The sequence below is a fragment of the Chroicocephalus ridibundus genome, chromosome 3 (genome assembly GCF_963924245.1).
Source record: "Chroicocephalus ridibundus chromosome 3, bChrRid1.1, whole genome shotgun sequence".
In the NCBI taxonomy this organism is placed as follows: domain Eukaryota; kingdom Metazoa; phylum Chordata; class Aves; order Charadriiformes; family Laridae; genus Chroicocephalus; species Chroicocephalus ridibundus.
The window spans coordinates 40024039-40039770 of NC_086286.1; the positions used below are offsets into that span (position 1 = coordinate 40024039).

The 15732-nt window shown below is 41.3% G+C and overlaps 1 protein-coding gene across 1 annotated transcript; it reads left to right on the top strand.

Moving 5' to 3' along the window:
• Positions 1-245: 245 nt before the first annotated feature.
• On the top strand, positions 246-14763 carry QPCT (glutaminyl-peptide cyclotransferase). The gene is made up of 7 exons (XM_063328875.1): positions 246-624; positions 4633-4779; positions 6822-7103; positions 10224-10400; positions 11264-11363; positions 12149-12265; positions 14358-14763. Exons 1-7 carry the CDS (start codon positions 505-507, stop codon positions 14501-14503), a joined length of 1089 nt encoding a protein of 362 aa, XP_063184945.1. The 5' UTR covers positions 246-504; the 3' UTR covers positions 14504-14763.
• The last annotated feature ends 969 nt before the right edge of the window (positions 14764-15732 follow it).

A 15732-nucleotide genomic window follows, 5' to 3' on the forward strand; every position in this document is an offset into this window, starting at 1 on the left:
AAGCCGCCCTACAGAGCCCTCATTCAGGCCCGGGGCTCCCCGTCCACCTTCACACGCCCCGCGATCACGGAGAGCCTCGATCCATTCCAAAGCCGTCCCTGGAAACACAAAACGGGTTTTCGGGGGAAACCGCAGGCTGCAGCTTGTCTCACGGTGAAGATCGGCAGCCGCTGCCAGCCTCCCGGGGGAAGAGGAGCAGGGGCAGGAGGAGGAGGAGGAGGAGGAGGGGTGGGGGGGGAGGCGGGCTGGTCACAGGCAGCCCTGCGGGCGCTGCTGACGTGGTGCCAGGCACCGGGCTCATTTCGGAGGGGACACCAGCTGGGAGAGGCTGGCGGAGCTGCGGCTGCGAGAACCAGCGCCCGCTTCTGCAGCAGCCTCCCTCCCTGCCTCCCTCCCTCCTTCCCCCGCCTCCTCCTCCGCCGGCACCGGCCCTGGCTCTCCCCTTCCCACCCCCGAGCTTCGGGAAGGCGGAGGGAGGAAGGGGCCGGCGGGGAGAGCAGAGGGATGGCAGGGTGCGAGGGGGCGGCGGCTCCCCTCCTGCTCGGGGCACTGTGCCTCTCCGCCGCCGCCTGCTTCCACCTGGTGCACGGCAGGGACAGCGGAGCACCGTGGACCCTGGAGAAGGTGGGTCAGGGTTTGCGTTTCTCAGGTTCTTCTCGCCTCTCCGCTCGGTTGCGGGGCGGGGGGCGGGGGGCGGCGGCACCTTCCCGGGCGGCGGTCCGTGCCGGTCCCCCACGCGTGGTGCCGCCTCGGGGCCAAGGCGGGTGTCAGCCGCGGGTGGCTGCCCACGCCCGGCGCGGGAGGTGAGGATGCACCGGTAACATGGCTTCCCGCCCAGCCCGAGCTGACGGCTGCAGAGAAACAAGGCTTCTTCACACGTGGGATAAGCTTTGTCAGGGGCAGTTCGTAAATTTAAGTGAATTAACCCAAACAGCGCAAGAGGGATCAAAATCCGAAACTATATTCCATGTAACATACTATTACACTCCAATTTTCAACATGATCACGGTAATTCAGAGGACAGTGACTTAGTTTGAGAGAACAAATAGTTCTTCCAGCAGTGATGCACGCTAAGCTGGGAAAAACAAGTAGGGATGGCATCGATAGCTACTGCAAAATGGTTTTGAAAGGATCTAATATTCTAATATGTCGTAGAGCCATACTGTACTGTTTTCAATTCAAAATGTTGTTTGAACTTGTGAAAAAAGCAGTCTCGAGAGAACATCTAATGAAACGGCAATAAGCAGTAAACCCCTGATTTCTCTGTGTAACGACTCTTAGTGGTCGATTATGAAATACTGGCATAGTTTCTTTGTGAAGAACTAAACCACATGGATCATGGGAGAGCGTACAACTGCAAATTGCATTCAATTAAAGGGTTTAGGAATTTCCAAATGGAAAATATACTTCTGGGGCCCATCCCCAGGTGTTTGTAGAAGAGCTGAACTCAAAGTTCATCCAGAACTGACTGAACTCTGCTAATCCAGTGCTCTGTTCTCTTCACCGATAGATCAGAGTCCAGGACAAACTGACAAAATGACGCTTCCCTCATACACTTCCACTCACCCTTAGTCATTCCCTTTCTGCTTAACTTTATTCACTCCCCATTCAAATAAGAGTTGGTTTTGTGGGGTTCTTTTGGTTGGTTGGTTGGTTGGTTTTTTTAAAGAAAAACTTTGTCATTCTGTTCTATTAATTGTATCTTACTATATATATCATGTATAGACTACATATCTGTAACACGATACATCTATAGTATGCATAATACATGTATACGTACATATATAATACATATATAAGAATATGTGAGGCTAAGTCTTTAGTCATACTAGTCAACGTACAAGTGTGTAGCCCCAGTGCTCCTTCTTTTTAGCCCCCTTGAGCCGTACCAATACATTCTTCATCTCATTCCATTCCAGTTAGTCAAATCTACTTGCCAATGATGTAAGTAGTATCTAACCGCAGAACCATAGCATCTGAAATCCTCTGCCCGTGCAGGCACTAACCAAGAACCACTTCCTCTTCCTCATCAAATTCTTGTCCCTCAACAACTTTTGTTCCTTCTCCCAAAAGGGATGTGGGAGCCAGAAGTTGAAAGTCTTACAGCGTACAGACCTTCTCCTCCTCCTCTCATTGAGGAGGAGGAATCAGGTCCTGAACTTAAGAGTTCTTGGAAGCTAACTTCCATTGGCACTGAGCTGAAATATACCAAAAGCAAGGTAAGTCTGGGCTACCTGCAGAAGTTAAAGTCTTGCAGTTTATGCAAATTAGTACAAAAGGCCATAAATATGTTGTCCTGTGTCCCTGCCGTGGCCATGGAGGAAACAGAGATTGACCAACAGTGTAAGGACTGAGTCACCTACAGATCTCATTCTGCTTCTCTTTTATCTCATGACTGCTTTTGTAATTCCTTTCACTTCCCAAATTTGAAGATCTCCCTATTATTAGAAATGGGAATTTATTCCTCTCTTCTGAAGTGTTTTCGTACATTTGTACTTCAATAATAATAATGTTTCTTTGCAAAGTGATTCAATGACCACAACTACCAGACATGCTCTACATTAGAAGTGAGACGATTCTAACTGAGCCCTTCACTTGTTCAACTGAAGGTGTATTTTCTGAACTTCCTTAATTAAATTGTCCTCCCACACTCTTCTGAAGCATGTAGCTGCTTTGGACTCTCTTCTTACAGCCCGTTCCTCCCAAACAGAACAGCTCCCTGACATTTTCTCTTGCCTGTGCCTTTTCTACATTGGTGTAAATCTCACTGTATTAAATGTTTAGTCTTTCAAAAGACATTTTATGCATCTTCTGCAATATAATTTCCAAACTTGTAAAAGTTCTTCTTTATACCAGATGAAATGTGATTTTTCTTTAACCCATGTCTAAATTTGCTAGCATAAAAAATGTTAACTGGACATCCTAAAATTTGGTGTCCTTACAGTCTTAAAATTCAGCTTTAAACTTAAATACTATATTAAAATCAGCATCGTAGGATTCAGCGTCTTTGTGTCTCCCTTCTACTTAATTTCACTAAGTAAGCTGAAGTGGAGTTAGAGGAAGGGTCCACACATAGACAGATGGCTAGGACAAGAGAGAAGGGTAGAAATGAATGGAGAAAAATGAAGTAGAAAAAAAGACAAATAGTGAGGCAAAGCCCATTTTTTAACAGTATTTGTCAGTCGGGGTAATTAAGATAACAGGTCATTATACAGGACTGCAGAAGATCTCAAGATCAGTACATTTTCTGGCCAAGTAATCAGTTTCAGTAGTCATTTCAGACAAATGTGAATTGATGCACATGGGAAAGGAAAGGGAATGATATTTTTATTTTTCGTTAACGTACACCATGACGGAGTTAGAGTAAATACATCTGTGAAAACGTCAGTTCAACGCAGCAGCAGCCTGAAAGCAAGTCGGTTGTTAAACAGTTTTAAGAAAGGAAAATAATAAAATAGAAAATACCATTATCCTACACTATAAGCTATGGTGCGCTCATGTTCCAGTTTCCCTCCCTTTCCTCATCTCAAAAAGGATGAGGTAGACAAAGAACACTGAAGGACAGCAAACCTTATCAATCATAAGGCAGCTCTGATCAAAGAACAAATAAACAGACCAGGATTTTTCAGTGGGAGAAAGACAGGAGTAGAAGGAAGCCTCTACGATAGAAATAAGGAATGGATATGACAGGAGCATCCTATAATAGTGCCTAAATTAGGAATCTATAAAACCAGGAGTGACTCATGAAGTTCCTGAGAAGACAATTGCTAGAGACTGGGTAGGTTCAAATCAGATGCCCAAAGGGGCTTTTGAGATTCCTTGGGGATCCCACCTGGCGTTCAGCTACCACTCCAGAACAGCACAAGGCTCTTGAACATCTTTGACATATTTGCCAGCCCCATGACGTGTGTCTCAAGTATTCTTCCAGGTCATCTCAAATAGCTCTAAAGGTCCATGCTTAGGCAACAGCCTAAGCTTGGGAAGTAGCTAGCACTACTAGCTCTTGTCACGGGAAACAAGCTGCCACTTCTGAGGTTAACCCCTGTGTCACAAAGCTGATGTACACCCCAGCTCACCCCAAATGAGCTGCACTATGCCCTGTAGTCACACCAGTTATTCCACTGTCAGCAGCGGCCACAATGACACAGCTTCACTCTTTCCAGGACTGAGCTAGCTTACGCTTTTCTTTGCAGTACTACATCTCATAATGTAGGCACAACACAAAGCCAAATATTACTACTAAAAGCAAAGGTTCTGGTGTTTGCCCCAACGGAAACCTCATTTGAAGGTCACATGCCTACATACATAGTCATGCAGACATGACTACGCGTGTAGAATTAAGATATGAGAAAAGAGAGAACCCAATCACGGGTTGAGATTTTACGGCTGGTAGGTAAAAGTTTCTCACATGTTTTTAATAGTAGTACATTTTGCATGGAAATCAAAGACACAGAACTTTAAAATGTCAATATTTTATGAGACAAAAGCTTTTCTTAAGATTACTTTTTGTTGTCAGTAAATCAAAATAGCACAATATATCACATTTACTGTAATTCTGAAGAAAAGTATGGTTAAAAAGGTCTAGTAACAGTTATAGGTACAGCAATCTTTCCCTTTTTCCCCTTTCTGCAGTATTCTCACCAACCAAGAATTTTACATTCTGATGCTATTCAGAAAGTCGCAGCAAACACAGATGTTTCTAAAATGTGGGAGAATGATTTGCGCCCTATCCTCATAGAAAGATACTCAGGATCACCAGGAAATTATGTCGTACGACAGGTAAGACAACGTTTCCTGAAAACCTCTAATAACATCTATTATTTGTATTCTGGTAGTGCTTTTAGTGATCACTAAGGGGACGGACACATTCCTTTCATTTGGTAGAATGAACTCTCTCATTGTTCAAGTCTAGACTGCATAGAGCCTACATGACACAGCTTGCACTTTAGCTGACGTTATTTTCCACGGCTGCACAGCATGATGGAAAAAAAAAATCCATATTAAAGTTTACATTTTAAATTAAAAAAGCTTGCCTCAGGTTTGGTACCCAAAGTACAACACAACAATTGTCTGTTTCCTCACACGCACAGGCTTTTGGCCACTGGTTCAAATCCCCTGGGATCCTACACAGGGATGAAATAAATTACATATCCCCCACACCCCTTTTCTGGAGAGGTCTCCTGTGCTGGTACACTCCCTGGAGTGTTGCCTCAGACGAGTGTTTCAACACGAAAAGGGGTTGGAGGGGCCCAAACCGGCAGGCAGCCTAGATGGTCGACATGACAAAGCACAGCACTGGTTTAAGTATAGCACTAGCCTTTATCTACCTTTTAAGCGGTGACTCAACAGCTCCAAGATAACCTGAACTACAATAAGTTTATTTGCTACTCTGCAATTGGTAGATTGGAAAAACACAGCTTTTTTTATGCCGTGTGTGTGCATACGTGTACGTGTCTCTATGGATTTATTTTTGTGGTTTCTTTAGTGATACCCTGGAAGGTAGCCAAATGAAAGGGGAAAAAGTGAGAATAACAGAAAAACAGCTGAGCGGAGGCTAGAAAACCACAAATCATATTCAAACAGGATCATTCTGTTACAAGGTAACAGCATGTACTAAAGCAGGCACCCAACAAAGGGAAAAAAGAAGAGTCCTCCTGTGTCAAAGCACAACGGAGTTTGAAATGGATGACATTTCTTTGTTAAAACACAGAAAACACATCGGACTCCTTCAAGGGAGAAGGCTAGTGATAGTCACGAACCATGGACACTGGGAACTCCATCCAGGCTTGTATATTCCTCTTAATCCATAGCAGATGTCCTTTGCTCAGCCTACAGATAGCGGATAGACCATACAACGCCATAAAAGCTTTCAGAGGGTGACCACAAACAAAATGGAAGTTTGTTCTAGCACTAAAATTAATGGCAATATTCCCACTGACTTCACCAAGAGCAGGACAAGTCTTCAAAGTCTATTTTCTTTTTTCCCCTTAGAGGCTTTTTCTAATGTTTATTTAAAGAGAGGAATCTGCCTTGAGGAAGCACTCTGGGGACCCATAAAAATAAGTTGCTCAACTGAGATGGCCCACTAATAAGAGTTAGCCAGAACTCTGTACTAAGTATAACTGGGGTTGTAAGAGGTATTCTCTTTAGGTAGGAAGTTACCTAAAATGAATAACCTCTCTTATATATTTATAGCATTCATTTTTATTTTTACATGAGTTACGCTTACCAGATTTCCTTTTTAAAAGATTATTCTGAAATGTTTAATTCTTTCTTTAAAGGAATCAGACCGTCTCTTACAGCTTTGTAAACAACTAATGCCACTGAAAGACAGATTTTTTCACAGAAGTTAAAAAACCCAACAGCATTTTTTTTTTATACTGCTGTGGCATCTATGTGCGGTAATTGTCAAAATAGCTACAACCTCTCTGTCACTTTTGACGTTTTAATTTAATGACAGAACTGAGTTTAGATTTGAAGAGATTAGATGTGCCCTGGTTACACCTGAAAAAACACTGGCCTGGAAAATTCAGAGATCAAGATCTTAATGTGTCGTATTAATGGGCAAGGATTCAAAGCACCCTCAGGCTCCAAAGACAAAAGGGAGACACGAAAAGCAAGTGAGACAGAGCCTAAGATAGCAAAGACGTCGCTTACTTTATATAGTGACATTACATTTTTTGCTATAAAATTTATCTTTTAAAAATATCACAAACTGACAGAAATAAGCTTAAGTGCCACTATTAATTAGCTAATGACAGTTTGCCTGCAACATCTTTTTGAAGCAACCAATATTAATCTTTTGTTTTGTTTAATTGCAGCACATCAAGCACCGTCTTCAAAGATTACAGGCTGGTTGGGAAATTGAAGAAGACACATTTCAGAGATACACACCATATGGATATCAAACATTTTCAAATATTATCAGCACTCTCAACCCCTCTGCAAAACGCCATCTAGTACTTGCTTGCCACTACGACTCAAAATTCTTTGGACAGCAATGGCAGGAGAGAACATTTGTAGGAGCAACTGATTCGGCAGTGCCTTGTGCTATGATACTGGAGCTGGCACGTGCCCTGGATAACAGGCTTCAGTTAATCAAGGTAGTTTGCTTGTTTCATTTTGGTTTTGCAATAGCAATAGGCCTTAGGACACTTTCATGTTCTCTCCCACAGCCTGCGTGCCTGATTCTCTGATCGCTGTGCCTATCGTAAAACTCCCATTGACTTCGAGAAGAACAGAAGAGAGATCTATATCTACTGCTTTAGAGTACATTATCACATTAAAACTTCTTATGCAAAGGGTGACCATCTAAAAATTATCTAATAAATATATACTATATTCAAACTGAAAAACGGTAGATTTAGATTAGATATTAGGAAGAAATTCTTTACTGTGAGAGTGGTGAGGCACTGGCACAGGTTGCCCAGGGAAGCTGTGGATGCCCCTTCCCTGGAAGTGTTCAAGGCCAGGCTGGATGGGGCTTTGAGCAGCCTGGCCTAGTGGGAGGTGTCCCTGCCCAGGGCAGGGGGGTTGGAACTACATGATCTTTAAGGTCCCTTCCAACCCGAACCATTCTATGATTCTGTATGAAAATAACAATTTATGGATGATTAATACATTTTTCATAAACTCAGCAAGATATAGTCCTCCTTTCGATCTAAAAGGCACAGAACCCTAACTCAGAAGCTCCTATCATATCCAGTAACATCTAGGGTCATTGACAAAGTTTTGTTGCCTTCTGAATCTTGCATTTTTAAAATCTCTCACTTGTACTCTTTTTGGGAGATGGATGAACTAATTGCTGTGCAGGAGAGTTACACTCATGTCCCTCCATCCCACAGCAATTTCAAGCTTTTCTTGTTTTCCTTTATCAATTTTAGTAGCTTATTTATGAAACAAGCAATGGCCAAGTACAGGAAAACAGTCAAGTAGTAGTAAAATATTATGCGTCTGTGTTACCTATGCTATGAAAATATGCTTCAGAGTGCTGCCATTGCTAGGCGCAAAAATCTATTGATCCTACTAGCTCTAAAAGCTTGCAGGATTACAAATTTGTAGGATTACAGATTCATGACTGCCATCTACTGGTTCAGTATTTATTATTTACAGAAGAATACTTCTCATCATACACTAATGGAGCTTTCACAGGAAAAGGTCTCAAACGCTTTACAGAGCGTCGGGAATACACTCAGCTCGGGTATTAAGATTACTCATTGGCAGTTGTTTCCAGAAACTGATTTGGTGCCTTCTGACATTAGAATATTTAAGAATTAGAAGATTAAGAATATGCCAATGTTCTTAGTAACAAAAAAAAAAAGCACTTTTGTAATATGGACGCTTTCATTTAGCAGCTTCATTTAGAATAAATTTGCCTAATGGTTATTTATGGAACAACCTGCACACTGACTTAAAGACTGGAATTTTTTGCAATACATCATTTTTTTATTAAATGGTTTTATCATGTAAGATGACAGCATTTGACCAAAAGGCAGTCTAATTACTTTGCACAGGCTTCCATTTGTACAGTCTGTTAACAAAGTATACTTTGGTATCCATCTGCTTAATACATTAGCTATGACCTTTTTGCTCTGCTCATAGCAGCATAACAGACTCTGTTATGTTTTCAGCCAAATCTATTTATACTTTGACTTGAAGCTGTGATTTTTATCTTGACGTTTCTCCAGTTTATATAGAGTAAGCTTAAAATTAAAGGGCAAAGACATCTCTCTACATTATTCAGTCCTGGTAATGTGTTAAACAGTAGTAATAATAATAATTACAAATATTACTTTCTAAATTTCAAATGGCATTAACACAGTTTCCTCCAGAATGTAATGCAAAATGACTGCTATCAAAAGAGCTCTGTCCTGTGCAAAGGACAAAGGGCAGCAAAGCATTGCCATTAGAGAAATCCATATATCACTGTAAGCATAATCAATATCATCTTCCCTACGTGAGCGACACTTTATAGAAGTTTTCCACTACTGTTTATTTTGGATCAGCTCCAGCTCGTTGGGAGTTGTAGCCTGTACAGGACATGACTGTTGCCGGTAACCCCACCTTTTTAACCACATCATGCAATTTCAGTTGAAGTAACATTAATTTATAGAGGGGTTAAAATATTTATGGCAACTACCAAGGCTACAGTTCCCAAAACTGTTCATATTGCGGAATCGAACTGGGGTTAGGCATTATTAGGAAATGCTGCCAGTGCAAACAGGGCTTCAGTTAATAAACGGAGAGAGAAAGAAGACTCTTTCTACACTGGGGAGAAATTTCAAATAGATGTCTCCTTTGTAACCTAAAATACATTAATCATGTATGTTCTCAGTTTTTACTGCTGTGATATTTTTGGTTGTTGAAAGGGAAGGGCGTATCTACTCTACTCTCTTGGGCTTTGGTTTTAGGGTAAAGTCACCTAGGTGGTTGCAAGTCCCCCTGAAGGAAAAGAAATGGTCATTCTTCTCATGACCGACTGCTCTTTGTCCCTCAAAGAGCCATCAACTTTAAAATACATAATTCACGTCCACTGATGCACAACTATAGCATTAGATATTACTCCTTTGCGGCACTATCATGTAATAATATTAGCACTCAGATCAGGTGTTGGTGCTGACACATCTCCTCATTATTTGAGATGATGTTTCTGCTTCCTGGTTTTGCAGACCTGTCTCAACATCCTCAGCTCATGTCCACTAAAGTCAGAAATGAAAGTATGTCTTTCATTTAAGAAAATCAGTCTTTTAACCAGAAACAAAATGATACCAAACTGAATCATAGAATGGTTTGGGTTGGAGGGGACCTTAAAGATCACCTAGCTCCAACCCCCCTGCCCTGGGCAGGGACACCTCCCACTAGGCCAGGCTGCTCAAAGCCCCATCCAGCCTGGCCTTGAACACTTCCAGGGATGGGGCATCCACAGCTTCCCTGGGCAACCTGTTCCAGTGCCTCACCACCCTGACAGTAAAGAATTTCTGCCTGGTATCTAATCTAGATCTACCCTCTTTCAGAGGAAACATGTCAGTGTGCTAGATAAATAATAATGACTGATCGCTACTACTATTACACCATAATCCGTGTTTAACAGCCATAGGAAGGTTTGCATAGGGTACACCTTGAAAATATACCCCTACTGATGTTGCTTATATGACTACAGCATTTGTCCTGTATTTAACGTTCTGGCCAGAATCAGTTATGTTATTTTTAACTTCCTCCAACAGACCAGCTCAACGTCAAGACCAGACCTTTCACTTCAGCTCATTTTTTTTGATGGTGAAGAAGCCTTTGTCCGGTGGTCCCCTTCTGATTCCCTCTACGGATCTCAACACTTAGCTCAAAAAATGGTATCTACTCCACATCCACCTGGTTCAACAACCACAAATCAGCTGCAGGGCATAGTAAGTGGCTTTCACCTCCCTAATGAGTAATAGTAAATTGCATTTTTTTAATATTTCATTAGCAAGTAATTGGTCAAATTCCCAAGAAACCACAAACCCCACCAAAGTTAAAGGAAGAGGCAGGCTTGTGGAAACTTTATGAAAGGTACTAAAATAAAGAGTTGGCAAGAGCTTTTCAGGTGAATCAGCTTATACCTTCTCCATGCAAATATGAGGAGTCATGGAAAAATCAAAATATACAAATTTATTAGAATATAAACTAGGATACCACCTTCTTCAAGAGAGATAATTCAAAGTGATTAGGAAAGGGCACGGACATAGTATCGGTCCATGAACAAATCTCCCCTAGCTCAGCACTAAGCTCTTAGTTTCCCTTTGATTCCTACGAACATTCTGATTGTCTGCTGCCTTCTCCCTCCTGCCTTCTAGTTTCCCTGCTCACTGCTGAGACACTTTTCTTCTGTCACTGTATCTTGTGACTCATAAAATGTCTTTCCCTTGACAGACTTTGTTGTTCTCTGGGGAAGAAGCAATTTCCTCTTCTTTCTCCCCACCTACCATAGTTTTTCTTTTAAAGAGATATAACACACAAACTGCAAACAAAGCAACACAGTCTGCTTCAGCTTGAGGAACAGAGAAGCGGCCTACCGCTTTCCTCCTCATAAAGACAGCAAAATGCATCAGATTGGAATCAGGTTCTGCTAATGGGTTCTTCTCAGGCATCACAGTAGAAAAGCTAGATCTTTGGCCAGAGCCACCAATGACCTATACAGGAACCAAGAGGTTTCATCATTGCTGCTGCTGCTGTTGATGATGTTGTAGTAATGTAAAGAATTCTGTATTAAAGATTCTTTCATTTATAGGACCTGCTTGTACTACTGGATTTAATTGGTGCACCAAACCCAGTCTTTCCCAATTATTTTCCAAACACTATTCGATGGTTTCAGAGGCTTCAAGCAATTGGTAAGGAGAGGGGTATGGGCTTTTGGTGAATTTGAAAGCTTAGAGTGTAGTTTCTGAATGTATTAAGTCCTGTAAATCAGATTTTTAGATTACTTTTTTGTTTGACACTTATAATATTTAAAAATGTAAATGTTAAATTTGGTGCATCTTAAACCTGTAAGAAGATTTTAATATTTAATTAATAAAATAACTGAGGAAGATTCACAGACACTTGGAAGCCATGAAACAGATTCTATTACTGATTGTCGCTGTGACTCTTGGGAACTGCTTTATTTCTGTAGTTTAGTTCTCACTTCTGTAAATAATAGCACCAATCATAGAATAATTTAGGTTGGAAAAGACCTTTGAGATCATCAAGTCCAACTGTAAATCTAACACTGCCCAGTCCAAATGCAGGACTCCCAGGTGGGTCTCACTGGAGAAGAGGGGCAGAATCACCTCCCTCGCCCTGCCAGGGATGCCGCCCGGGATCCGGCTGGTTTTCTGGGCTGCCAACATGCGTTGTTGGCTCATGTCTGTCTTCTCCTCCTCCATGGGGTGGCTCTAATCCATTCCCCAGTGGGTATGGATACCGGCCCAGCAGCAGGACCTCGCACTCAGCCTTGTCAAACCTCATCCCCAATCTTGAGATCTTCTAAGTACTAAACAAATGCAAAAGACAGTCACCAACTCCTTTTTCTTCTTTCACAGAAAAAGCTTCCCCGTGAGTGGAAAAACAATTCAAATGTTCTAACATGCCCGTATTGTCCAAAAGTTGTAATAATCACTTTCATTTTCAATTACAGAGCAAGAGCTACACAACATGAATCTGTTGAAGGATCACCTTGTTGAAAGGCAGTATTTCCAGACTACTTTACATCGAGGCTTGGTTGAAGATGACCACGTTCCATTTTTATTAAGAGGTACTGGAAGCTCTTATATTTTGACAGTAACAAATGCATCATTTAGCAAATGAGCAAGTGCATATGATCCTGTGTTTCAAGCTTATTTGCCCCAACTCAAGGCTTCCAAATCCAACTTTATGCAGGCCAAGAGTCACAGCTTTGAAAAACATACCCGAAAAAAAGCAGCGATAAAACATACCCATCCTCATTTTGCACAAGCGCAGCTCCAACAGCACAGAGATAATGGAAATTTCTGGCAGCAGTAGTGTCCTACAAAGATAAGCAACTCTGATCCAGTGGGTTCTCACTACATACCGCACTAGCCAGCTAGTTACTATTTCTAGGAGCAGCGAAACGCTCAAGGGTCGTATCTTCAAAGACTACAAAAATCTCTAAATAGCTGTTGTCAAAGTTACGGTAATGCTCACTATTATCTGTTTAAATTTGAAGGCACTGACTTCTGCAGAAACTCACATACTCAAATTAGACATCCTCATTCCCTAAAGAGAATGGAGATTTCACAGCTGTCAGCTTGAGGGGTGGGAAAGGTGCATAGAGTAGCCAGCAGAAATAGCAAAGGACACAATATGCCTGAAATCCCTCCTGGAATTAGGCACATACCTGCAAGTGGGATTCCCAACCTAATCATTCCTCCTGGAAGACACCAACACCATAGCCTCTGACTTTGTGTTCATTCTTTTCCTTTGGGATCCAGTTAAAGAAAGGGAACGCAGTTGTACTACTGCTGCCACCTTGTCAAGCTACAGGTCAGTGATTAAAGCACTCGTGCAAGTTCAAGATATGGATTTGATGTCCTTCTTGGTTCAAGTACTCAGCAGAGCATCTTCAAAACTAAGGTGGGCCAAAGAAGGACAGTAGATCTAGTAAAAGTTGATTGAAGTTTTCCACTGTACAGCAAGGACTACAAGAGTTATATTCCCAGAGGAAGGTTTACCAAAAAGAAATGTAACACTAGTTCAAAGAAGAGGGTATCTGCCTAGGAAAGGAGGGAGGTATCTTCATATCCAGCCCCTCATTTTACCATTGCTTGTGCTCTGTTAACTACTGGGTAACGCAAAATGCGGACACAGCTCTGGAAGGAGGCACAAGAGCAGCCACACCTCTCCACTTCTAAGCAAGTGCTCTCTTTACTGAGCTATGGTTACTGTCAATGGCTCTTCAACTCCACAGATCTTTCATTTTTCACACCAAGGCAGGGCCCAGGTCCAACGAAATCACACGGCCATCACATGTATGTCCAGGGACATCAAAAATCCTACATGGGAGAAGCTGCTAGGGGAAAACAATGACTAGACCTCAAAACCTTTACTAGTAACACAATTAACACCTAGTGAAGAAAACAGATTCCTTAGTGATATGCAGCTGAAAAATGAGAGGGGAAAAGCAATAAAATGGGAAAGAGGCTGCAGAGAAACAATGCTCCCCCAAAAAGCAATCAGGAAGCAGAAGACTAATTTAACTCCTCTTTTACCTGAAAGCTGCAGTATGTATAGGTGGCTTGATGGGTATATATACATATTTACATATATATATACACACATATATATATGCACTGATACGGATCCTTTAAAGTGAAAAGTTCTTTTATCCGAGGACAACAGTGGTTCTGTTTTACAGAGCAAAAACACAGACACCCTGTATGTCTGTATTTATGGAGAGGACTAAAAAAATGCTTCAAAAAGTGCTCAATCTTAACACTGTCACAAGAACACGTTAATCAGTTTTCAGTTTGGGGAGCTACAGTGGTTGCTCTGCCCTTCTGTAGCTCCTAAACAAGGCATCAACAACTACAATGCAAAGGATCTAAAAAGCCAAAAAAGCAAGTATCATGGTAAAACTACTAGGTACAAGTGCCTTAAAAAAAAAAAAAAAAAAAAAGAGGGAAAAGTATTCAAAGAAAAGGAAGGTGCTGATTTTAGGAAACACTACAAAATCGAGAAGGTAAGAGGAAGCTGCAGGGACACACACTGCTCTATAAAGTCAGCTTATTGAGTAGTTACCTGAATCTATTGCTAAATGGCGACATATCGATTGGCTTAACAGAACTTCTCCAATATTTCTTCTCCAAATTTCACTTTCCTCCTTATAGGGGTTCCAGTCCTACATCTGATTCCATCCCCTTTTCCTGCAGTATGGCATACCATGGAGGACACAGAAGAAAACCTTGATAAAACCACTATCGACAATCTCAGCAAAATCCTGCAAGTGTTTGTACTGGAATATCTAAACCTGTGATAGACAAAATGGAAACAAATTGTACTCCATCCTAAATACTGTTTTGTCCACCTTCACATTTGCTGTTTAATTGCATTGGAGAGCACTACAGCAAAGCAAAATATAATGATACCTCTTGCTAGACTGATTATTGATTCAGCTGTTCCTGGCCCAATGTTCCATGTAGCCAAACAAGATAGCATTAAATAATAATTAGTTTCAGCCTGGAAAGAATTTGATCTTTCCATGTCTTTCCTCTGAATAAAAATCCCCAGAATTTTCCCAGATTGTTATCAGTGTTTTATGTCACATATTAAGATCCCAGGAAGGAATGCCTCCAGACTTAAGTGTTAGCTACAGTTTTTACAAGATGTGACCAACTTTTGCAGCATTCAGCAATGAAAATTTATACCACATTATCAAAAGAGGCAAAAATTAAACTAAGACAAACTTCTACTTTGGGTTGAACTAAACTACCTCACCCTGAAATAAGTTGCTAGAACTGCTGACACACAAAAAGGTATTTAATCCTCTCTGTTCCCTCTCCTCCTTCCCCTACAAGAGCAGCTGCAACAGCTCTCATCCACACACACCAGGCCACCAGGAAACAAAGAAATAACCCAAATTCAGATTTTCTGCCTGTCGTTTGTTGGATACCTTTTGACAGAGAAGGGTGGTGGGGCATGATGCTAAGAGGAAGGTACACGGGAGTTTCCATCGTGCTTTGACTGCAACACAGGAGATATAAACAGAAGAGTAGGTGGTGCGTGGGAGCAACGCCCCAGCACACGCCATTAATTCATGTGAGAATCATTCACAATTTGACCCAAAATAAATTAAAAAACACTGCTGTTTTTAATACAGATTACATCAGAAGTAATCATACTAGGAAAGTGATCACTTTAGAAACTATAGTTTTATATAAATATAATTTTAAAAGGCAAAGTGCTCTCTATCAAGAGTAAAATAAGTATAAGAGTCAGAAGCAGAAGACAGTTTAAGCACCAAAATGTAAGAGCAAGCCATAGCCTGTATCAGAAAAAGATACTCACCAGTTTAGCAACCCTGCGCTTTTACATTCCTTACTGGAATTTTTTATTCAATAAATTTAGTATAACACACTGGCAAAAATCTAGCCTGGAATGAAATCAATAGGAGAAGCCAGAAGAACAGTATTCAGAAGCTACTGACACAATTATGGTTTTGGCTGTGAAAAAAGATGAGAGCATTTGAAGAGGAAAAAAAAAATT

Excerpts from the sequence above, each read along its gene's own strand:
- QPCT (XM_063328875.1), top strand. The coding sequence starts at position 505 with ATGGCAGGGTGCGAGGGGGCGGCGGCTCCCCTCCTGCTCGGGGCACTG. Across the intron at positions 7,104-10,223 it reads ACAGGCTTCAGTTAATCAAG|ACCAGCTCAACGTCAAGACC; the intron begins GTAGTTTGCTTG and ends TTCCTCCAACAG. Across the intron at positions 11,364-12,148 it reads TCAGAGGCTTCAAGCAATTG|AGCAAGAGCTACACAACATG; the intron begins GTAAGGAGAGGG and ends TTTCAATTACAG.